At 35.3% G+C, this 23871-nt stretch overlaps 1 protein-coding gene across 2 annotated transcripts in view; it reads right to left on the bottom strand.

Annotated features, from left to right (window-relative positions):
• The window catches only part of Pdgfc (platelet derived growth factor C), a 201121-nt gene that overhangs the window by 44100 nt on the left and 133150 nt on the right, over window positions 1-23871 (bottom strand). For both annotated transcript variants that reach the window (XM_090343204.1, XM_090343205.1), the window contains one exon: window positions 5582-5762. In XM_090343204.1, the coding sequence (XP_090199330.1) occupies window positions 5582-5762 (181 nt within the window). The remainder of the gene's footprint in view (window positions 1-5581; window positions 5763-23871) is intronic.

Raw genomic sequence — 23871 nt, 5'->3', positions numbered from 1 at the left:
TTGATCCTGGAGTAATAGATAGTTATGTTTCAGCCTTTGCAAGTCATTTAACATTTTAAATAATGGTGCTTATACTATACTACACAGAGTAAAACATATATACTCTAATATAAATGACTCCAAAATTAAACAAGAAATTTTCTCTTCTTTCTAAAAGGTCTGAAGTATGTTCTTAGATCTCTCTGTGTGTGGCCTCCAAACAGAAATGAGGTAGCACTGTTTTATTTCAGTTTTGCTTCATTTCTTCTCAAACAATCTCTCTCTAGTAATCTACCAGCTCTATTTTTTCCCTTTCTTTTGACAGGAAAGAAAAAAAATTAAAAAGACATTTTTAACTCTTTATGCACAATCATAAAAGCAGAGCATATGCCATTTGTCCTAGATTTGCACAGATTTATTTTTTATTATTTATTAATGGAGCATAACTGGGGAATAATATATACATAAGTAATTATTTGAATTAGCATTGAAATGCTGAAGATTTAAATGGATGTGGTTAATATAGTATCAGACATTTTTGAAAAGCTACAACTGCTATAGTGACAGGTTAAAATTTTATGTTGGCTTTTTAAAAACTAAAATGGAGAAATACATTTTATTCTCATCTCATTCTAAGGTATTTGGAAATCAAATAAAAATTATATTAACATTGCAATACTTTCAATGAAAAAGGTATAAGGCAGGGGTGTCTAAAATTCAAAAAGAAATGCTTTATTATATAATCAGTATCTTTCATTATTCACCTATATAATCAATTATTTATTAACTGATGGATAATCATCTTACAAGGGTAGGTAGAGTTTTTAATAACAATATGTGTGGCAAAAGCTATTAGTGTGAGTTATTTTTTCTTGAAGACTCTGAGAATAAAAGTAGACTAGAATCAGAGATCCATTCATGAAAAGATGTATGATTTTACTTATGTAGCATAAGAAATTGAAAAATAAGATGCAATGGCTCATGCCTGTAATCCTAGCTACTCAGGAGGCTGAGATCTGAGGATCAAGATTCAAAGCCAGCCCAAGCACAAGGACCTGAGACTATTATCTCCAGTTAACCTCTAGAAAAAGGGAAGTATTGGGCCTGGCTCAAAGGTGTTTTCCTTGAGCTGAAGAGCTCAGGGACAGTGACCAGGCCAAGTTCAAGCCCCATGACCCATTGAAAAAAGAAAAGAAAGAGAAAAACAAATTGTAGATCAAACTTTTTCTGTAATTTACCCTAGAAATAAAATGTGCTTTTACTATTTTTTGGTGGGTCTTGGGGCTTGAACTTGGCCTGGGCACTGTCCCTGAGCTCTTCAACTCAAGGCTACCACCCTATCCTTGCCCAGGCTGGCTTTGAACCTTGATTCTCAGATCTCAGCCTCCTGAGTAGTTAGGATTACAGGCATGAGCCACTGCATCCAGCTGAAAGTCTATGAAACCCTTATCTCCAATTCTCAAAAAGCTGCAAGTGAAGGTGTGGCTTAAAGTGGTAAAGTGCTAGCTGGTCTCGAGCAAAAAAACTCAGGGTCACACCATCTAGGAACTGCTATCAAGCCCCAGAAACAATCCAAAAAATGTTTAAGTAGATTACTGAAAGTACACAAAGCAAATTACACATATTAATAGCAAGAAAATTACAAATATGCGCTATTTTCTTCATTTCAGGTGGATGTATCATCAGTCTTCCCCACCCATTCTCACAGAAAATGAAAAATCTCTTACCATAATTCCTACAATAGGGTCAGGTTGTGTCCTTGGTAAGACAGTGCACTAAATCTACTTAGGCATCACCTTAACTATGCAGAAAGAACACAAATGACTTTTCTCATATGAGTGTCAGTTGCCTTTCAGCAACTCTCAGGGTAATGGCTGAATATCTCTGAAATCCTGTATGGTAGCTGCAGTGAGTCTGGCACTGAGCTAAGCCCTCGTATCAAACCTCACTTCAGGACATTCACAGTCTACAAAGGATTTGAGAATCTCATTTTGTCATTTCAAAGTGAAGGGCCCCTTGTGATCAGCAGCATTAAGGGGCATATTTTAGCAGTGGGTTTGCAGTCATTCCACCCACAACCTGTGGGGCAATGTTTGCCAATATGAAGTGCTCGGCAGAGAGGAAAAACAAAATATCACAGATGGTCCAGAAGAGTGCAGGACCACTTGCCTCTGAGCAAATGCCATGAGAACCATTAAGCTCTAAGAGGCATACCATCTTCCTTCAGGCTTTCATTTATCTGATGCAAAGATAAGACTGATTCATTGCAGCCTAGTTAGTGCAGGGGTACATAGGGGCATGGGGGGATGTCACTTAGCAACATATAATAATAACTCAAAACATTCTGCAAGACTTAAAAGTATAATCACCTGTCCATTTCTCACTCATCAAACTTCCCCCTTTGCAGGCAATTATTAAGAGTGGAACGAATGTGTCTACAAGTCAGGAGAGAGGTGAAGAAAATACAAAAGACTGGAAGAAATAGCAAGCCAACTGTCAAAACAAATTTAAACACTAAAGAGCCAATTTGTGACAACAGCAAATTTATACACCACAGTTCCCCCTCACACACAAACACACACACACACACACACACACACACACACACACACATACACACACACACATAAATCTAATAATTACTTCAGAGGGAAGTATTTATTAAAAACAATCAAATTTATACTTATTTGACAATGTAAAAACTTCCCTACCTTCAAACTCTATTATATTCTTCAGCCCAAGATATACTGTTCTCTCAATATGGTCAGATTAATTATAATTCTCCTATACCCATCCTTTACCCACCTACAGTCCAGTCAATTTCGAAAGCATGATTCAAAAATCATTGGGTCAGTCCATCAAAGCCTACAATTACGATTTGTCAAAATGTTCTCATAACTATTAATAAAGGTACTGAGTTTGATGGATCACACTTGACCTAAAGCTTCTCAGTTGCCGTCTACAGACTCAGGTGTCAGCGGCCTTTCTTTGGCAACAGAATGAATGTTATTATCTACATCTATAAGTATCTATCAGCATATCTATACACGTCTGTCAGATTTATATAAGGTTGATGAATCTGTTAGAAACTTAGAGATATGCAGTGCATGTTTCAGCAGACCCCCTGATAGTTCAGCTGTGGTGACAGGCATCTAGTCATTTCAGCATTTAAGTATTGATAGATCATAATGGGCTCCATGAACTGGGTGCCACTGTAAATATTCTGTGGTCCTCTCTTCACATATTTCATTTAATCCCCATGCTTGAGATAATTATGTAGTTATAAAAATCATAAAAAGATAACCCTCACTATTGGCATACATCTAGATCAGCTTTAAAGTTTTGTTTTGTATCACGAACATACAATATGTATACATACATATATATATACACACACACAGATATACATATATAAATTAATATAATGTGAAAAGAAGAGTCAAACAATTTCTTTATTTACAATTTATTTTTACCCTATGATGGGAATGAATAGGAACCTTCCAAAATACATACGTGTGGACAGAAACACACACACACATGTGTGCATATTCACCCACACATATTATTTTTTTGTCCCTGTCCTGAGGCTTAACCTCAGGACCTGGGTGTTGTTCCTGAGCCTTAATGCTCAAGGTTAGCACTCTACTATTTGAGTCACAGCTCCACTTTCACCTTTTAGGTGGTTAAGTGAACTCAAGAATCTCAAGGATTTTCCTGCCCAGGTTGACTTCAAATTGTAATCCTCAGATTTTAACCTACTGAATAGCTAGGATTATGGGAATGAGCCACCAATGCATAGCAAATAAATTCTATGAGGCAGGATTCAGAGAACAATTCATAGTGGCTTTGATCAAAGAAATAATCACAGTACTAAAATAGTGTTTATCAACAATATTTTTAGAACAGACACACTTCTGTGCTTGAAATACCTTCCATTTTCACATGAACGTGATTAAAAGTCACAAATTTCTATTTAGAGATATCATTAATTTGTGAATAAAGTATTATTATTAACTGGAGGTATACAATTAACAAATTATTATTTTCAATTTCAAGACGTCATTTTATTGTTTTCAGCTATATAAATATATACTTAATATTTACTTATTTAAGTTTCTTAAATAGTATTTCATTTTATAAATGCAAAAAGGAAAATTTGTGCTTAATAATAAATATATATAATTTAAATATTGGCCCCATATTTTTTATATTTGCCTTGAATAACTGCTTGTATAACTGCTTTTATGCTCAATAAGACCTTATGCTGTAAATAAATGTATTCTCTATCATGTTGTGTTCCTAGTCTACTTTCTAAGTAGCATTAGCTTTTAAATCCTTTTAAATTGCAATATTATTGATTAAATGCAAACATATCTTTCATAAAAAATTCTAGATCACGCCAGGAGTTTGGCCTAGTGGTAGAGTGCTTGCCTAGCATGCACGAATACTCGGGTTCGATTCCTCGGTACCACATACATAGAAAAAAGCTGGAAATGGAGCTCTAGTCTTGAGAAAGTCCAAGGACAATGCTCAGGCCCTGAGCTCAAGCCCAGGGCTGGCAAAAAAAAATTCTAGGTCAATATTACGAACAGGACGTAATAAATAACAGCAAGAGAATTTTCAGTATTTTTGATAAATGGTAGCAGAGATATTTGAAATAATACAGAAAATGCAAGAAGATAGTAATTATGTTGCAATATATAATTATAATTAGAAAAAAACTGAAACAGTTGTTAAAGTTTAGTAAGAGTGAAAACCTTTTCAAGTATTAGGGTATTAAAGCAGTATAAACCTTAAATAGGAAAAAGAAGATAATTAAATTTAAAAATATGTTTGATATGTTGATCTAAAACAACTGATAAGTTTGCTTTTCTATAGGAAATATAGGTATATATTTATAAAAGCAAGCCTAGTTTGTTTTTGGAGAAATATGAGTAAAAATGATTTCTCATTAAAAAATGCATTATTAAAGTGTTTGAAAATTATATGATATCTGATTTCAACTAGATATACAGATTTTACCTAAGCTTACCCTATTTGTAATGTGAGGATGTATTACCAAATCCAATTTTTGTGGTGGTCACTAGATGATAAAAGAGTAATACGTACATTAGGCTGGGAGTTTGGCCAAATGGTAAGAGTGTTTGCCTAGCATGCAGGAAGACCTGAGTTCAATTCCTTATTATCACATACATCGAAAAAAAAGCCGGAAGTGGTACTTCAGCTCTAGTGGAGAGCCTTGAGAAAGAGCCTAAGGACAGTGCTCAGGCCCTGAGTTCAAGCCCAAGGACTGGCAAAAAAATAAATCCTAAGTTATTTCCCATTAACGCTGAAACACCCAACAGCTATAGATATGTAAAAGGATTTGATATAACCATACAAATATACAACATATATTTCATTTAGTTATTTTGATTGAATATAAAATATTTCTAATGATTTACAGAAATTGCATTTTAGTTGTTTGTCATACATATAGTAACCTTTATGTGGGGAAACCCCAAATCAGTGAAAGGTTTTCTGTTTTCTGATTCCTCTTTTAAAAAGAGGAAAGCAAGTGAACGGTAGGTTCACCAAAGTTGAGATTCTCCATGATACTTACTGGAGCCACAATGTTGTAGTGGATGCAGAATCCTGGTTCTGAAGGAAAATATTCATCAGATACAAATCGTATTCTGATTTGGTTTCCCTTCGAAATCTGTTTCCCTGGCACAGCAGTAGACCCACACCAGCGCCCTAACACAGTTCCATCACTGGGTTCTTCAATTTCTACAAAATCATACCTGTGAGAAGATACAGGGAAAAGATAACAAGTCATGATTTCTTATTTTGGCAAATCAAATTCCTTATCTACAGATTCAGTGAACACTCGGACCATAGCAACTGTTCAACTCACATTTAACTGAACGGATATAATTCAATATTCGAATGAAGAAACAATGAAAACAAGATCTTAATTGAAGAAATAATGTCTTTTTATGTTGCTAGTTTTTTTTATATATATATACAGGGTACTGATGAATTGAACCTGGGTCTTCATGCATGCTAGGCAAGCACTCCTACCACTAGGCTAAACTCCTGGCCTAGAACTAAGATATTTTTTATGAAGCAACTCTATCTCACTTGCAATTCATGAGTCATTCAAGGTAAGTCTTTCTTCAGTCTGAATTGCTTTTACCATTGACCATTGCTTTCTGAAAGGAATTATCATCGCTCTGCCCTTGGCTTGCTTTCTTCCACTGTGAGGAGCCATCTCTTGGAGCCATCCCTTTACACAAGTTCTTCACCTCGACTTTGTTCAGTACTGCTTCTAAAGTCTTCCTGTGGGTTCTTAGCTCACTGATATCTTTCACATATACCCATTTCTTTTTACTCATGTTTCTTAGACTATGAATTTCTTGAACAAAGGCGTTAGTATTGTCTCTCTCTATTTTATAATTTATTTTTCCCCCTTTAAATGCTAGCCCTGGGGCTTGAACTCAGGACCTAGGCACTGTCCTTGGACTGTCTCAAGGCTAGTGCTTTACCACTTGAGCACCACTTCCAGGTTTTTCTATGTATGTAGTACTGAGGGCTTGAACCCAGAGTGTAGTACACACTGGACAAGCATCCTACCACTAGGCCATGCTCCCAGCCCCCCACCCATGGTATCTTGCACATAAAAAATGAAGGTCTTTTATAAGTTTTATTTTACTATCAGAGTGATGTATATAGGGGTTACAGTTACATTCGTAAGGTAGTGAGCACTTCACTTCTTGAACATTGTTACCTCTTCTCATGTTTTTCTCTCACTTTCCCTTCCCCTGCCCCTCCCACGTTGTAGAGTACATTCCTAACCATATTCTCTTGTGAATATTCCTGTTACACTGGTTCTTCCTTTGTCTTTTGTTTCATTATCTTGCTTTTCCCCTTTCCTTTCAAGATTCAAATAAACAAATAAATGCATATACAATACAATTGGTACCAAAATCAGATACAGCAACAACAGAGGATAAACCATAGGGAAAGGAAAAACAAAAAGAGAAAAAAAAGAAGAGAGTAAAGAAATAACTTCACATAGTGCATTAAAAACAACAACCACAAGAGTAAAGCTCTTGTTGCCATATCCTGGGGTTCATTTCCCTTAGGCTTTTCCTATATGGCCACATGCACAGAGCTTTTGAGCTATTGTGCTCCTCTGCTAAGAAAATCCTAGACCCAAACTAATTATTACAAATTAGAGAAACCACAGAGGCTATTTTCCTTTGGGTCTGGTGTACCTCACTTAATATCATTTTTGCTAAGTCTTTCCATTTCCTTACAAATGGGGCAATTTCATTCTTTCTGATGGCAGCGTAGAATTCCATTGTGTAAATTCACCACATTTTGATCCACTCATCTACTGGGGGGCATCTAGGTTGGTTCCATATCTTAGCTTTTGTGAATAATGGTACAATGAACATGGTTGTGCTAGCAGCTTTAGTATGGCCTTGTTTCTGGACATTTGGATAAATGCCTAGGTGTAGGATTGCTGGGTCATATGAGGATTCATCACAACTGCTTTCCAGAGTGGTTGAACAAGTTTACAGTCCCACCAACAGTGTGATAACTTTTCTTAGGAAGATTCAGTTCTAAGGCAGTTAGAGCAGTATTGTCCATAAGACAAGCAAGGCACGGTGGCTCACACCTGTATGTTTCAGAAATCTGCAGAAACATTTTCCGTTAGACTGGGTGGGAGCAATGTCTGGTAACATTTAATATTGTTAAGTCTGCAACACAAATATTTCTTTCATGACGTCCATGCTTGTCAAATATTCTGCTGTGCAGGTGACATTTCTGTTCTTGATTTTCCATGTTTAGTTAGACATTTTTACATGTATAAACGTAATTGTGATTTATACTGTTTTAGTTTAAGCTAAATTCTCTAGAAAGAGGTCAACAAGCCAAATACAATAAATGAAACAAAGTTTTATAACTTGTTTAGAACATTGCTAGAGTGGCCCTATGCTCCAGAAAAATAATTCATAAAAAGAAACACTTAGTATACTATTTACATTATATATGTATGTATGTACATATTTATATATATTTATGTATCTATGGCTATCACACTCACAATAAGTCTGCTTAAAAGATGCAAACATCTGACTTCTTCTATTTTACTGTAATTACTAATGCATATTTATAACACAGTAATAGAAATTAATATGATTTCAACTTTTCATTTTAAGTGATGGGGAATCAAACTCAGGGTTTTCCAGGTTGCTAAACAAGTACTCCATTCCTGAGCTAAACCCCAGTCTTTATTTCAGCTTTCTATCATAGATGGGCTTTTTAAAAATTTCTTGAGTAACTATCTTCTATAACTAGAAGACAGTGTCTTTAAATTGTACTTTAGAATACTAACTAGGACATAATAAAATTTTTTGTTAAAAAGTATGACAGATGTGGTTGGAAAACTGATACTATTTTTTGTTTTTGTGAGTCCCAAGGCTTGAAGGCAAGGCCTGGGGACTGTGCTTGAGTTGCTTTCACTCAAGGTTTGTACTCCATCACTTCAGCTGTAGTTTTGCCTTTTTTTTTTTGGTAGTGTATTGGCTTTGGGTCTCATGGACTTTCTTGCCTAGATTGACCCCAACTGTGATCCTCAGATCTCAACCTTCTGAGCAGCCCTACTCCCCTACCTCGGCTTTTTTAAAAAGAAATTTAAATCTAGTAAATAAGAGATGACAGAAAAATAAACTGTTATGCTGCATTGATATTAAAGAAGAAAAACTTGTTGAAATAAGACAAAGTATATGATAACCAAGTATCTTTATAAATCTTCTCCATAAGGAATTGTTCATATGTACATTATGGCATGAAGCTTAACCTATTCTTCCTCAACTATATATTGAGTCTACTGATCTTAATCTCACAGAAGTAAATTAAGTTAGAACAGTACATAACTAGTCTTAAGCACTCTACATACAAACTTACCATTCTCTAAAGTTTCTAGTCTGTCTCCTCTCATATACAGATATCTACTATTTAAGATAACTGGAGGCTTTGAAATCAGTAAAAGAAGAAAAGTCTAAAACACAAGGAAAAATTGAGTCATAGGTTAGAACTGCATAAACAAGACATACTTATTTCAGAATATGGCGTGTGTGTGTGTGTGTGTGTGTGTGTGTGTGTGTATGTGTGTGTGTGTGTGTGTAGAGCAATGGAGGTGGGTAGTAAACCATTCAAATATGACTGATTCAAACATCAGCAATTATCATTTTTAATCAAATGGTAATTTTCACAAGCAAATCTACATTGGAAACAAAGATTCTATTCAGAGATTCTCTATTGACTCTATGCTTGGGAGGTAAACCAACATTTGACCTGATTTTCTCTACTCAGCTCATAAGTGTTTATGAGCAAGGACTCATAAACTCATACACCCTTGTGCTGCAGTCTAAGGAAACACTGATGAAACTATAGCTTCTTTGGGTTCAAGGTCCATAAAGTGCATCAGCATGAACTCTACTAAGAGAGATCTGTGGCATACTGGAAAAGTAAGAGTCATTTTACACTAGGAGATTAGGATCACTTTACAGATGATTTGACATCTGGGCTGTCAATGACTATTGACTGACCAGGGGTGAAAAGGGAGGGACATGGAAATGCATTCTAGCAAGAAGTACAATACACAAGAGGTAATTTTAGAATGAATGGGCCAGGCATGGTCAATCATGAATAGAGGATGAGAAACAAAGGGGCTGCAAAATTAAGCAGGCGGTGGGGCAGTCTTGGTATTATAGACTAAGTGGTTAGAACCTTACTTTTTCAGGTCAACACTATAGAGGTGAGCAGACTTTAAAAGTTTAAGTCAATACATTAAAAAAACTTAATATCACACACAAAAATATCTTTATTTCTGAGTTTCTGGTTTTTGGTTCTAGGATTCCCTACCTACTTTCTAATTTTTTTTCTTTAACACCTAGAAATCTTCACTTATTTATTTATATTATCTGCCCTATAACTATTAGTATGGGACATCTCTTTAGCACCTGAAGCAAGCCCTTGGAGGTTTCAATGATGGTAGTAACAGATTCATCAAATACTTAAGGAATCCTAGGAAATATTTCATGTGTGAGTCAAAGGGCAAGATGCTTTAAGAAAGATACTCAGACAAGGAGCAGTCAGTCAAATTGGAGAATCCTTCCAGATCGAAGGCTCTTTGCCAAACTCATTCTACAAGTCCAGCATTGTTTAAAACAACAACAACAACAACGAAAAAGAAAAAAATGAAAAGCTTAACTTTGGCCTTATCTGACATACACTGAGACAAAAATCACTGTCCACACCAATTTATTTCACAAAGACTGAATTTGATACCATCTTAAAACAATCTTTATATTATTCTCAAGATTTACAGGTAAATACCTAACAATTATTTCTTATATGTTCATGCAAGTCTGAAGCATACATTGATCATGGTGCTTTAATAATCTATATGGTTAACGGAAATAAACTCCAGAATACAGAAACAGGAGGTTTATCTTTGTGGTTGTTGTCTTTAATGTACTATGTGAACTTATTTCTTTATTTCCCTTGTTTTAAATTTTTTTTCTCCTTATTATTTATCCTTGGTGTTGCTGTATCTGACTTTGATACCTGATATATTGTATATATGGCTATTTGCTTTTTAAATTATGGAAGTGAAGGAGCAAAACAAGATGATGAGACAAAGGACAAAGGGTGAACAATGTAAACAGCAATATTTAAAAGAAAATATGTTGGAAATGAACTTTACAACTTGAGAGGGAGTGGTGGGAGGGGAAATGAAAGAGTAATATGGGAAATGATTCCAATGTTTAAGAAGAAATGTACTCACTACCTTACAAATGTAAGTAACTCCTCTAAACATCAAACTGACAATAAAATTAAATTAAAAAAAGAAAAAAAGTGACAAGTAACTTCAAATAGTACAATAAAAACCTATGATTTCCATTCATGGAAAAAATAATCTATATGGGTTCATATTCCTTGATAGCTAAATGAACCCACCATCTACAGAGAGTACCACCCTCTTTGTTTAGAACAGTAAAGCTTTAAAAATGCTTCTATTCATTCATAATAAGTTATACATTTGAAGTTATTTTTCAAGAGCTATTATATAATAAAACTCAAAAATTATCCATCTATTTTATGTTGCTTGTTATGCTTATATTTAATAACTATTAAAATACTTACAGAATATAGAGGTATTAATTAAACAACTATTAAGGCAGTCAAGCTCATCTTGTAAACTTGTTAATCTCTCCTGGGAAAGGATTTGATTACAAAAAGTAGCTTTTCAAAAATTATATTTAAAAACATGTAAAACAGATCAAATCTGTGAATCTGCTCTGTACATGCTCTGGCTTCAATATTCAGTATCACAAAAATGAGATTCACATTTAAAATCATACCTAAAATATAAATAAATTAAATTAAAAAAGTAGACCAAAAAAAGATCTACCTTGTTTGAACCCCATGTCCAAGGATATTTTGTTCTAAAAATTGCAAAAAGAAAAACAAAACAAAACTATTTAATATTTTCTTTTACCTTAATGAGGATTTACAATGAGGCTGGAAAAACAACAATGCATTATATTCACTCATCTGCTTGAATGCTTTAACTAAAATGTACAGAATAAGAATCATTTACAGTTAAGACTGGTATTGATTTAAAAAAAGATTATCTGATAGACTTTAGTATGGCTCAAAATGTCAAGAAGAAAATAGAGAAAATAATGACAAATACGTTAAATGTAGACCAAGCTAATAATGGGAAAATAATGAAAAGAAGCAAAACTGACACATAAAATACATTCTCCATTAAATTCAGAAATCAACTCTATCTATCTATCTATCTATCTATCTATCTATCTATCTATCTATCTATCTATCTATCTCTCTATGCCCAGGTGACTGTCCTGGAGACATGGTAATGATAATATGTAACACAGTCTCAGGTATTACTTTTCAAGGTGCACAATTGCCCATATCAGTATTTAAAGGATTTACTAAGCCTATTTTATGAGCCAATCAAACATCTCTTTCTCACGGTAACATGATACAGCACACACAGGGTAAGTGGTTTATAATGATCACTCCTTTTCTCTAACCTACCCCTGGGGATCCATGGAGGATTTATGTTCTTTTATGTTTAACAAACAAGTCTGGTGTTGTAGACAAAATTTTTCATTCTCTTGTGGGAATATAAAAACTGAGGATGTGAGGGCTGTTCTTTTACTCCTTGAAATTGTTAAGGAGTATACCAAAGATATAAATTCACTGGTAAACATAATAGACACCCAGCTTCCTTCAACAAAAATAAACCAACCCTTTAAAGCAAGCTGTTTCTAGTTGATACTAAGTAAAATCCTGTCAATTAAATCTGGGCCATAAATTATCAAGTCTGACAGTGATGTGAAATCCTGCCAACAACTGAATGTGGATTACAGAGAGGCCCACTCTGCAAGTGTCAACTGAGCTCCTTGAGAAAGGTAATAAAATTAGTAAGATGACAATTACTCTATTTCAAACAATTATTCTACTTCAGACAATTATTCTACTTCAATTATTCTACTTCAGTTAGGCAAAGTGCAACTCAATGACAGAAATAGGAGATTTTAGACTTCTATTTCAAAACCAAAATGTTTAAATTTAAACTGAAAATCATTTTAACATAATATTTACTACCAAGATCTATATAGCAGGCACTTTTTAGATGTTTTATCTTCATTTATTCATTCATTTTTACATGTTCTAGACTTGGTGCTTGAACCTTCAAGCAGAGCTGTCCTTGAACATTTTTGTTCAAGGCTTGTGCTTTACTTTACAACTTGAGCCATATTTCCACTTCCACTGGGTTTCTGATGATTATGGTTAATTGAAGATAAGAGTCTGATGGATTTTCCTCCTTAGGCTGGCTTCAAATTGCCATACTCTGGCCTCTGATCGAGGATTAGAGATGTGAGCCATGAGTGTGAGGCTAGGTTCTTTTTACTACATTAACAAATTTAATTCTCATAACAAGTAAAGGGTGACATTATTATTATGTCATTCTGTTACACAAGAGAAAAAATACATTCTAAGTTTACACTGCTAATAAATGTAAACCCAAGGCTTCAAGTGTTACACTCCAGAGCCCAAGCTACAAGTGCAAAGCCACACTATTTATATTTAATATTTGCCCAAATAAATACATTTGCTTTATTCTGAGGAGTAATTGCCAAGAATGTGTGTGGCTGAGTTCAAGTGAAACAAATGGTTATACTAAAGGGCTAAAAACACTAAACAACTACAAATAAAATTGATCACTCAATTTGTTAATTTGGACATTTTACATTTTTTTGTAATATTCAATCATTTTAAAGTCTGGGAAGAAGTAAAAGCAAATACTGCTTCTCGGAACTAACAACACAAACATACTGAAACAATTCTGAAAATATGAAAGTTCTGGATATAAAAAACTGGTTCAAATGGTCAAGCACTGGTGGCTGGTACCTGTTACTACTCAGGTGGCTGAGATTTAAGTATTACAGTTCAAAGTCAGCTTGGGCAATAATGTTTGTGGGACTTCAATTAGCTAGCATTAAAAAAAAAACCTCAGGGACAGAACTCAGACCTATAAGTAAAGAAAACAAATTTACAAGAGATAATATAATATAAAATTGTGACTTAAAAACACAGGCAGATGCCTATCTACCTATCCATCTATCTATATTCATATCATTTATATGGAGAGAATGAGTAAAAAATTTACAAAGTGAGTAAGAAAACAAAAAGATTGATAAGAATTCTATTTAATATTTGAGTATTTTGTACAGCTATATATAATTATAATTATAAAAATTGAAAATAACACCCATCCATATATATATATATACATACATACATAAAAATTAGCCTAAATTTTGTACCAAAGTTCTTTGAAAGAGTTTGAAAGAAAAATAGTTAACATTAATATAGAAATACCTCATTCACTCATTTAACTCATAAGAAAAAAAGTGCACACAGAGATCCTGCTGGCATGATGTTAGGTCTGCATGGAGAATAGCCCCTCCCTCCTTCCTCTTCACCTGCCAGGAATCACCTGACTGTTAATCACCTGACTGTAAGTCGGCAAAGGATCCCAGGTTCTGAAGTCATTTCCTCATCCCATGAAGTCTTCCTGAACCTACCTAGTCATACCTCCCTTGGATAGTGAGAGATTCCCCAGGCTCTGAGATCACTTCCTGCTGTGGTCCCGCCTCCTACCTTTCCCCATAATCCAGCTCAACACACACACAGGAGTTCATTCACTTCTTTTTCTCATTCTCCTTTCCCTTTGTTTCTGCACACCTCCATTTCCTACAGGCCTGAAGTTTACTCTCCCCACAATAAATTATTTTCTGCCTGAACCATTTTCCTTCTCTTCCTGGGGAATCCTAACACATGGTATGCATGAAAGGCCTCTTCCCAGGTACATGACTTGAGGAAACAGATCCAGGAAGATGTGGTCACTATTGTTTCCTATAGTCAATAAAGCCACCTTAGTTGAGTCATTGGCCTATAACCTTAACATTACCTAATGCCTCTCTAGGCAGACTGGGAAAAATCAGTTTCTGGGAAATGTACTGGGGTCCAGTGAAAGTTGATCTTTTACAGGAGATGGGAACTAATCATTGTTAGAGCCAATGTTTGATGATATTGTGGGGGGACTTTTGCTTGAGGCTTTCTGATCAAACAGAGTAGAACATATATTTGGATTCTGCTGGCTATCCCTGGCATTTCACCCTGGCATTTCAAAACCAAAGCCCTCTTTAACAAAGGAGAGACAAAAACAGGACCTCAACCCAGGTGGGTTATTTGACCTCCACGTTTATATGGATGTCTTTTGGTCTTTTTGAATTCTGATAAACTGAAGTCAAAGAGCCACCGAAACAAGAAAATGAGTCAATTATGTCCCAGTAGCAAGATGGCATGGGGAAATCAAATGGCTTCGTATATAATTCCTGATTGGAGTTGAAGGCTATACGTTCATTCTCAAAAAATACAGCCCCAATGGGACCATCAATTAAAATATAGAGGTAGATGACGTCCTCACTAGGTAGATAGAAAATGAAAGGGAGTAAGGGTGTGTTAACTAAAATTCTTAATATCTTTCACTATTGCTAAGAAAATGTATTTAATTGGATGTCATGGGACAAATTTATAGGGAAAATAATTCAGAAATTCAGGATAGGGCACTATCTAAATGTCCCTATCATGCTAATTACAAAATATAGCTGACTTAGAGGGTAAAATAATGTTAAAAGAGTTTGAACAATATGTATCTAGATTTTGTTCTATTGTGAATCTCTGCTAGGAGAGCCCAAGGTTTCTACTGATTATGACAAATGAGGGAAACCATTGAGCCTATGTTCCTTTTAGTCTGGCTTACTTCACTTAATATGATTTTTTTCTAAGTCTTTCCATTTCCTTACAAATGGGGCAATGTTGTTCTTTCTGACAGCAGCATAGAATTCCATTGTATATTAGTGCCACATCTTGTTGTACCACTCATCAACTGAGGGACATCTGGGTTGGTTCCATATCTTTGCTATGGGATAGAAAATAAAAAGTGGGGAGCTGGAGAACTGTGAGAAAAACCATCTTTTCCATCCAAGAAGGTTGCTTCAAATTTCTACTTTGGCTCAGTGGCTTGGCTCTTGTTTATTATTCTGCTCATTAGCAAGTAAGAAAGGAGAAGAGGAAATGCTTTGGGAGAAGGATTTTTCTGACACACCTTAAGATTGTTCAAAAAGATTGCCTGCGTACAGTTAATCTTATCTTAAAGTCTTTCACAGGTTATTTTGAAAAATATTGCCACTCATTTCAAATTAGCCAATCCAGAGCAGGTTCTGCAGAGCCCAGCCAATTGGAGGAAAAGGGCAGAGCCTGCTGCATTAAAAATAATAGGGGAGTTGCCTGCCTACTTTGCTTGCCAGATTTTTGGCTGGTGACACACCCTTCTGCAGAAGTGAACATTGCCTTGCCAAACTTCTTTTCAAAAAAATAAAAGGGAGGTGAAGGGTTCCAAATATAATATAGTCAAATGCCATCAATGCATTTACAGACAAATACTTTTTCATTCCATATGATTTTTTTTTTTTTGCCAGTTCTGGGGCTTGAATTCAAGGCCTGGGATTTGTCCCTGAGCTTCTTTTGCTCAAGGTTGCCAGGTAAGCCACATTATTACTCCTGGCTTTTTTCTGCTTATTGGTATTGAGGAATTAAATCGGGGCTTCATGCATGTGAGGCAAGCACTACCACTAAGACATATTCCCAGCCTCCATATGTTTTTTACTCAACGAAACCTTTAAATCTAATCAATTATGTATGATTACATACTTTAAGAGGGCACATACAATTGTGCTGAATGACAAAAAAGTCATGACCTCCTTCTACTCAAACTCTCAGCAAAGGGCTACAGAGTCTAGCTCAAAGGGTAGTGCTGTCCTAGTAATATATATATATATATATATATATATATATATATATATATATATATGTGTGTGTGTGTGTGTGTGTGTGTGTGTGATATCATGTGTGTGTGTGTGTGTGTGTGTGTGATATCATAACCAACACCAACCAACCAGTCAAAGAAAGACTTCTAAATAGCCAGTAAGACTTCTAAATATTTGTTTAGAAGAATACTCATCTTACTGTAGAAAACATTACAAGACACTCATGAGAAACCAAATATTTCATAATAATCAACCTATATAATTATTCTTAAGCTCAGGGTCTGGGTAATATAAATGAGCTTTCTCAGTGCTACCACTCTACCACCTGAAACACAGCATCATTTCCAGGTTTTGTGGTATGTGGTATCAGGGAATCGAACTCAAGGCTTCATGCATGCTGGGTAAGCACTGTACCACTAGGCCACAGTCCCAGCACTATCTAACTATTCTTATGTCTCTTTTGGAGTATAGGAAAATTTTGTAACAAGGCAATAATTATGTATACAGGCAAGAGTAAGAAAGCTATGATAATTTTAGCTGTAGACTGCTGAGCTCATATTTCCAAGCATTACATGATGTCACATCTTTTAAAAAAATCTTATTTAAATTATCCAGAGGAAGTGGACATATTCAAAAGTTACAATGAAAATTAAATGAGGTTGCATCTAAAAGCAAATTGCTCAAGAAATGCTAATTTAGAATTGCTTTTTAAGTAAACATTCCTGAAACATATTGCATTTGTAAATGAAGGAAGCAAAATGAGCCACAGTGAAATCTGTTGAATAATATGATGGTTGACATAGTAAGTAAGGGGTCAACCTGGTTAGGATACAATACATGCATAGTTGAAATCCCATTTCTGTTATATACGATTTGGTTTTTTTTATTGCAATTAATAAAAGGGTTACATGACATTTGCCAGATAGAAGGTGCATTAATTCACATATATTGATACCCTTTCACATGTCTTGGTACCCATTACCCTCTCCTCCCCCTCCGTCTTGGTTTTTCCCTCCTTCCCTATCCAATTTCAAATAACCAAATACAAATAAATCCAATATATCAGATAACAAAGTGAGATACTGTAACAATATGAGATAACCAAGGGACAGCAAAGGAGATGAGAGACAACATAGTACATTAAGGACAACAATCATTCATTATATGGCTTTTGTTTCAATATCCTGGAGGTCCTTTCAATTAGCTTCATACTGTATAGCCTTATGTATCAAGGTTTTGCTCTATTGCAGATCTCTGCTAGTAGAGCCCAAGGTTTCTACTGATTATGACAAACGAAGGAAACCAATGAGCCTAAGTTCCTTTGAGTCTGGCTTACTTCACTTAATTTAATTTTTTCTAAGACTTTCCATTCCCTAACAAATGGGGTGATGTCATTTTTTCTGACAGCAGCATAGAATTCCATTGTGTACAAATACCACAACTTGTTGATCCACTCATCACCCGAGGGACATCTAGGTTGGTTCCACATCTTTGCTATGGTGAATAGTGCTGCAATGAACACTGTTGTGCTAGTGGATTTAGTATGCCCTTGTTTCTGGATGGTTGGGTAAATGCCAAGTAGTGGAATTGCTGGGTCATAGGGGAGCTCTATGTTTAGCCTTTTGAGGCACTGCCATACTGCTTTCCATAGTAGTTGAATGAGTTTGCACTCCCACCAACTGTGTAGTAGTGATCCCTCCTGGCCACATCCCCTCCAGCATCTGTTGTTATTCGTTTTCCTGATCATGGCCATTCTAACTGCAGTGAGGTGGAATCTTAGAGTTGTTTTGATTTGCATTTCTTTTATGACCAGAGATGTTGAGCATTTCTTCATGTGTCTATAGGACATTTTTGTTTCTTCTTCAGAGAAGACTCTCTTTAAGTCTTTGGCCCATTTTTAATGGGATGATTGTTACTTTGGAGATTAGTTTTGGAGTGATTCAATTTTTTGAGTTGTTGATATATTTTAGATATGAGGCCTTTGTCCGTTGTTTGGTTGGTGAAGATCTTCTCCCACTCTGTAGGCTTCCTGTTTAGTTTAGTAGCTATGTCCTTTGCCATACAAAAGCTCTGCAGTTTAATGCAGTCCCACTTATCCAGCCTTTCTCTGATTTGTTGTGATTCTTGGTCCTTATTAAGAAAGTTTCGACCTGTGCCAAGGAGGCCTAGTGTATCTCCTATTCCTTCCTGTAGAGTTTTCAGTGTGTCAGCTTTTACCTCCAGGTCTTTGATCCATTTGGAGTTAATTCTAGTGCAGGGTGACAAAGAAGGATCCAACTTTAGTTTTCTGCAGGTGCTTAACCAGTTCTGCCAGCACCACTTGTTGAAAAGGCTGTCTTTCTTCCATTCTATTTTTTTGGCTCCCTTGTCAAAGATTAGGTGGCTGTAGGTCTGTGGTTTAATATCTGGGTCTTCAGTTCTATTCCATTGGTCTTCAGGCATGTTCTTGTGCCAGTACCGAGCTGTTTTGATAATTATAGCTCTGTAATAGAGTCTAAAGTTTGGAATTGAAATTCCTCCTGTGCTGTTCTTTCTGCTAAGAAGTGTTTTTGCTAGAGAAATTTTGGATTGCCTCTTCTATTTCTTTAAAGAATGACATTGGGATATTGATGGGTATTGCATTGAATTTGTAGATAGCCCTTGGCAAGATTGTCATTTTCACAATGTTGATTCTTCCAGGAGCATGGGAGGTTTTTCCATTTCCTTAGTTCTGCTTTAATTTCCTTTTTTAAGGTTTTAAAGTTTTTATCAAAAAGGTCCTTTACATTTTAAGTTAAGCTAATTCCCAGGTACTTTATTTTCTTTGAGACGATGTGGGTTTTAATGAATCAATATCTTACAATCACATTCAGGCTCAGCACTTTCTCTTTGCTTCCATGTAACATATATAATAATGTATTTTACAAAGAAGTCACAGTAACATGTGGGACTGTCTGTTGTGGGCTTGGGAAATGATGTGTTCTAGCTGCATATCAACCACATGGTGTGGAAGTATGTATTGAATTAGTAACAATTAAAGGACAATCATTAATCAAGATATCTTTACTTATTGTGGGTTAGTCTTTTTTTTAACCTATGCTTTATCTTTTCAAGTGATAAGGACATGGGTTAATCTAAAGCCAAGAGAAATACCTAAGTAGATAAATAATCAGACTTGGACTGGAGGTCAGGCTCTGGTGGTTCATACCTGTAATCCTCCCTACTCAGGAGCTAAAATGGGAGGATTGTGGTTCAGTGGCAGTCTGGGCAATCCATGAGAATCTTATCTTCAAGAAGAGCAAAAGTAGAACTTTGACATAAAGTGATAGAGTACTAATCTTGAGCTCAGAGACAGCACTCAGGCCCTGAGTTCAAGTCCCATGATTGAAAAAAAGGACAAAAATCCCTAAGCTTATTAAAGCATCTTTGCCAAGGCAATCCTGATTTTAAAAGACATATAGCTGACTACCAGCATAATAACAGAATTTTTTTTTCTCTTTAGGACAGTGGTTGAAGTCCAGTTGCAGAATATGAATTTTAGGTATTTATTTTGAGCATAGACACTTAATGAATACCTAGTTCATAAAGGTATATTCTGAAAAAGTATTCTGAAAATTTAAAGATATTGCAGGTCACCCAGCATAATTCATTTTTAAACTACAACAGGTAACAAAAAAATCCAGAACTCATACAAGTGGAAGCAGAGGAACAAGATATTTTAATTTGGATATTTGACATTGTTTTTGTTAGTGGTGATGATGATGGTTCTGGGAATCAGAAAATATCTCATGCTAAGCACTTGTGCTACTGAACAATACCTCAAGTCCAGCTGATAAGGAAATAGTTAAGGAATATACATCACTCTAAGTTTCAGTTTCTTATTTTGTAAAATAGACGGAAGACTATTTTAAAAATCAGAAATTTTTTTCTTAATTTAATTTTTCTTGTAAAGGTGATGCACAGAGGGATTACAGTTACATAAGTAAAGTAATGTGTACAGTTCTTTTTTTATCATTGTTACTCCCTCCCTCCTTTTTCTCCCACTTTCCCTCAGCTTGCCCCCTCCCCTCCCAGAGTGTAGAGTTCATTTCCAACTTAGGAGAAGATCAGGTTTTAAAATGTTAGATATTTCTCTGGTATAAGACCTAAATCACATTTCCTGGTATAATACTACTGGTATCACTAAAATATCATTTTCCTGTTATTCTTATAGAAAACAGCTTATAAGTAGAAACATGATTCTTAAAGATCTGTATTTTTCTCTCATTTTTATTAGCATCAATTACTTACATTAGAGCTTCACTTTGACATGTCCATATGGGCAAGTACTTTATCATACTTGCATACCTCATTCACTCTGCTTCATTATTGTTCCATTTTACATATAAACATAAAATATGTGAGTATATATACCCTCCATCACTCTCTCCATTCACTTTCTCGCCTCTACCTCATATTTACCTCTCACCTACCTCTACCCTGGACAGAATTTGTTTGCATTCTTGCCATTCATTCTTTCAGGGTGTGCTACTATCCAATGGAATTTCACAGTGATATTCCACAAATGTATAGATGGTGTCATAACCAAATTGACCTCCTCATTCACTCTTACATTCCTCTCTTCACTACCCCTTAATTAATTAACTAACTAATTAATTAATTAATTAATTAATTAATTTTTTGGCTGTCTTCAGTCACAGAGGCAATATATTTCTGAAATTTTAATGCCAATCCTAGGACATGAACACACAGCTTGGGTGCTGTTTCTGAGCTCCTTTGAAGAAGGCTAACACTTGTACCATTTGAGCCTTTGCTCCACTTCTAGCTGTTTATGTTTTTTCTTTTATTTGGAGATTAATTAATTGGAGTCTCACCAACTTTCTGTTCTGGCTGGTTTCAAACTTCAGTCTTTAGACCTCGGACCTCTGAATGGCTATGATTTTAGATATGAGCCATTGGCTCCAGCCACGGGCTGTTTTTAAGACAGGATAAAATTCATTTACACTCATGACACTGTTAAATGGCAATGCCAGAACCCCACAGGATGTGTTCCTGTGCCACATATGACTCAAACCTGAACAAAAAGGCTCAATATGTGGGGATTCTTTCATCTCATAGAGGCATGCAAAACCATTTCCCCAAGAAGTATGTGAGTATCTTCTCCTTACTCATTTCTCTTTAAAATTCTTCCCAAATTCTAGCTTACAAGTGGAGGAGATCTGTGGTCTCAATCAAACACAGTGCTTGCTGATAGTACAAAGCTCTTTTGTAGAAGAGAAAACACTCTTTGAATTACATTGGACATTTGGCCTGTCATTCCCTTTAGAAGATTACTTCTTATCAGACATAGTACCAATCACATAAAAAAGATGTTAATAAATGGAAGGTTTTGCTAGCTAATGAAACTGTATAAATATTTTAGACTTCCAGTTTTCACTGACCTCAGCATTTTAAAAAGTCACAAGAATGGGCTGGAAGACCCAAAGGAAAATTTGTCTGTTTATTTACTTGCTTTTTACACCTTTTCTTCAGTGATCATTGTATAAAATGTATGTATATGTGCATATTCACACATGCATACACAAAGAACCATGCATATGTCTGTGTGTAGCTAAGATAATAAAGATGAAAGGTATAGGTAAAGATGCTTATATTACATCCATTTTTATATTGCCTACCAAGCCATTCTGTTTTCTGAGGATATTCATGATCAATCTTGAAAAATAATCTCTTGCAAAACTTAAAACATTATAAAAATATACATATTCCAGGGCCGGGAGTTTGGCCTAGTGGTAGAGTGCCTGCCTAGCATGCATGAAGACCCGGGTTCGAGTCCTTGGTACCACATATTTAGAAAAGGCCAGAAGTGGTGCTGAGGCTCAAGCAGTAGAGTTCTAGCCTTGAGAAAAATCCAAAGACAGTGCTCAGGCCCCGAGCTTAAGCCCGGGACTGGCAAAAAAAAATACAGATTCCAGAAGCAGAATTAGGTAAAAAAGGAATGTTATTTTTAATGAAGTTTACTCAGAAATTTAAAGATAACTTAGCATGCTGGAAACATGATTCAAATGGTGGAGTAGTTGACTAACAAACATAAAGCCCTGAGTCCAAACCTAAGTCCAACTTCATTGGGGAATGAAATTCTATGGAAAATAAACTATTGCCGGAAAAATTTTGCAAAGTATATCCAATTAGTAACATTTTCTGTGAGCTCAAATAATGGCAAAAGAAAATAACCTTTTAGTGAGAAGTTTAGAGTTTTAGAATTAGGTAAACAATTTCTCCTAATCATACTACGTGTTGAAATACAAACCAACTCTTCAATCCTTGCGGTTTTTCTAGCATCACTATTTGTCTCTATTTCCAATGGCATATTTATGAGACATTTGGGATGATAATTTTTACAGACATTGAAGATTGATGATGAGGAGTTCATAACAAAAGGCTGCCCTTTCATAGAAACAAAGTAAAGCAAAAAACTTTCCAAAAGGTTACATTTCAGACTGTCAAATGATTAAATCACTGGAATAAGTCCTGCTGATGTGACTATTCTACGTTTCACTGCCTGAAAAAGAAAACAAGAAACACTAGGGTGTGCCTACTTGGCTAAATCCATACTCCTAGCAAGAACACAAAGCAGAGACTACCTGATTCTGAATTTACGTTGTTTTCTTCTTCTCACTAAAAATACTTCCTCTTAGCCTCTTTCCAGATTTTGTTAAAATTAAAATACCTTGCTTCAAGATGTTGAATATCTAAGATGTCTGACATATTCTTTGCTGTATCTTGCTCTTATTTTTGTTGTTTTGCCCTGATAGCAGGGTTTGACCTCAAGGTCTTTTGCTTACTCTCTGTGAGTTTTCTTGCTCACAGCTGGTGATCCGCCATTTTAGCCACATTTCAGTTTAGAATTTTGGTGGCTAATTGAAGGTGAGTCTCAAACAGCTTTCTGTGCAGGACTGGTTTCAACTTTGATATTTCAGGTCTCAACATCCTATTAACTAAGATTACAGGTGAGTCACTGGCACCTGGCTCTTATCATATCTTGCCTCAGTTTCTGGGTCTTCAGAAAAATTCAGCCATTTTTAATAATTTCAAAACCATAACTCACTCCATTTCCTATTTTGCTTTGGATGTTAATTTATCAGATAACTTTCTCCTTCATAGAAGAGTCAGGGACATATTTTAAATAAAGTTATTGGTATCTCCTGACTTTTATTTATATGATCACAAATTTCATATATCTACATATACCACTGAGCCTTAATTTCACCTTGAAATACCAAGAATCAGTGACAAATTTTGTTTCTTAACTTCATGAATTCTATATACAAGATAATAAAAAATAGGTAGAAGTCACAAATCATTTGGTAGTGTAAGAACCTTCCCATTAATAACAAGTCAGTAAATTAGTAAAACCAAATAGCAA

Source organism: Megascapheus bottae, chromosome 13 (assembly GCF_031878675.1).
Source record: "Megascapheus bottae isolate mThoBot1 chromosome 13, mThoBot2.hap1, whole genome shotgun sequence".
NCBI lineage: Eukaryota > Metazoa > Chordata > Mammalia > Rodentia > Geomyidae > Megascapheus > Megascapheus bottae.
This window is presented reverse-complemented; position numbering and strand designations above follow the sequence as displayed.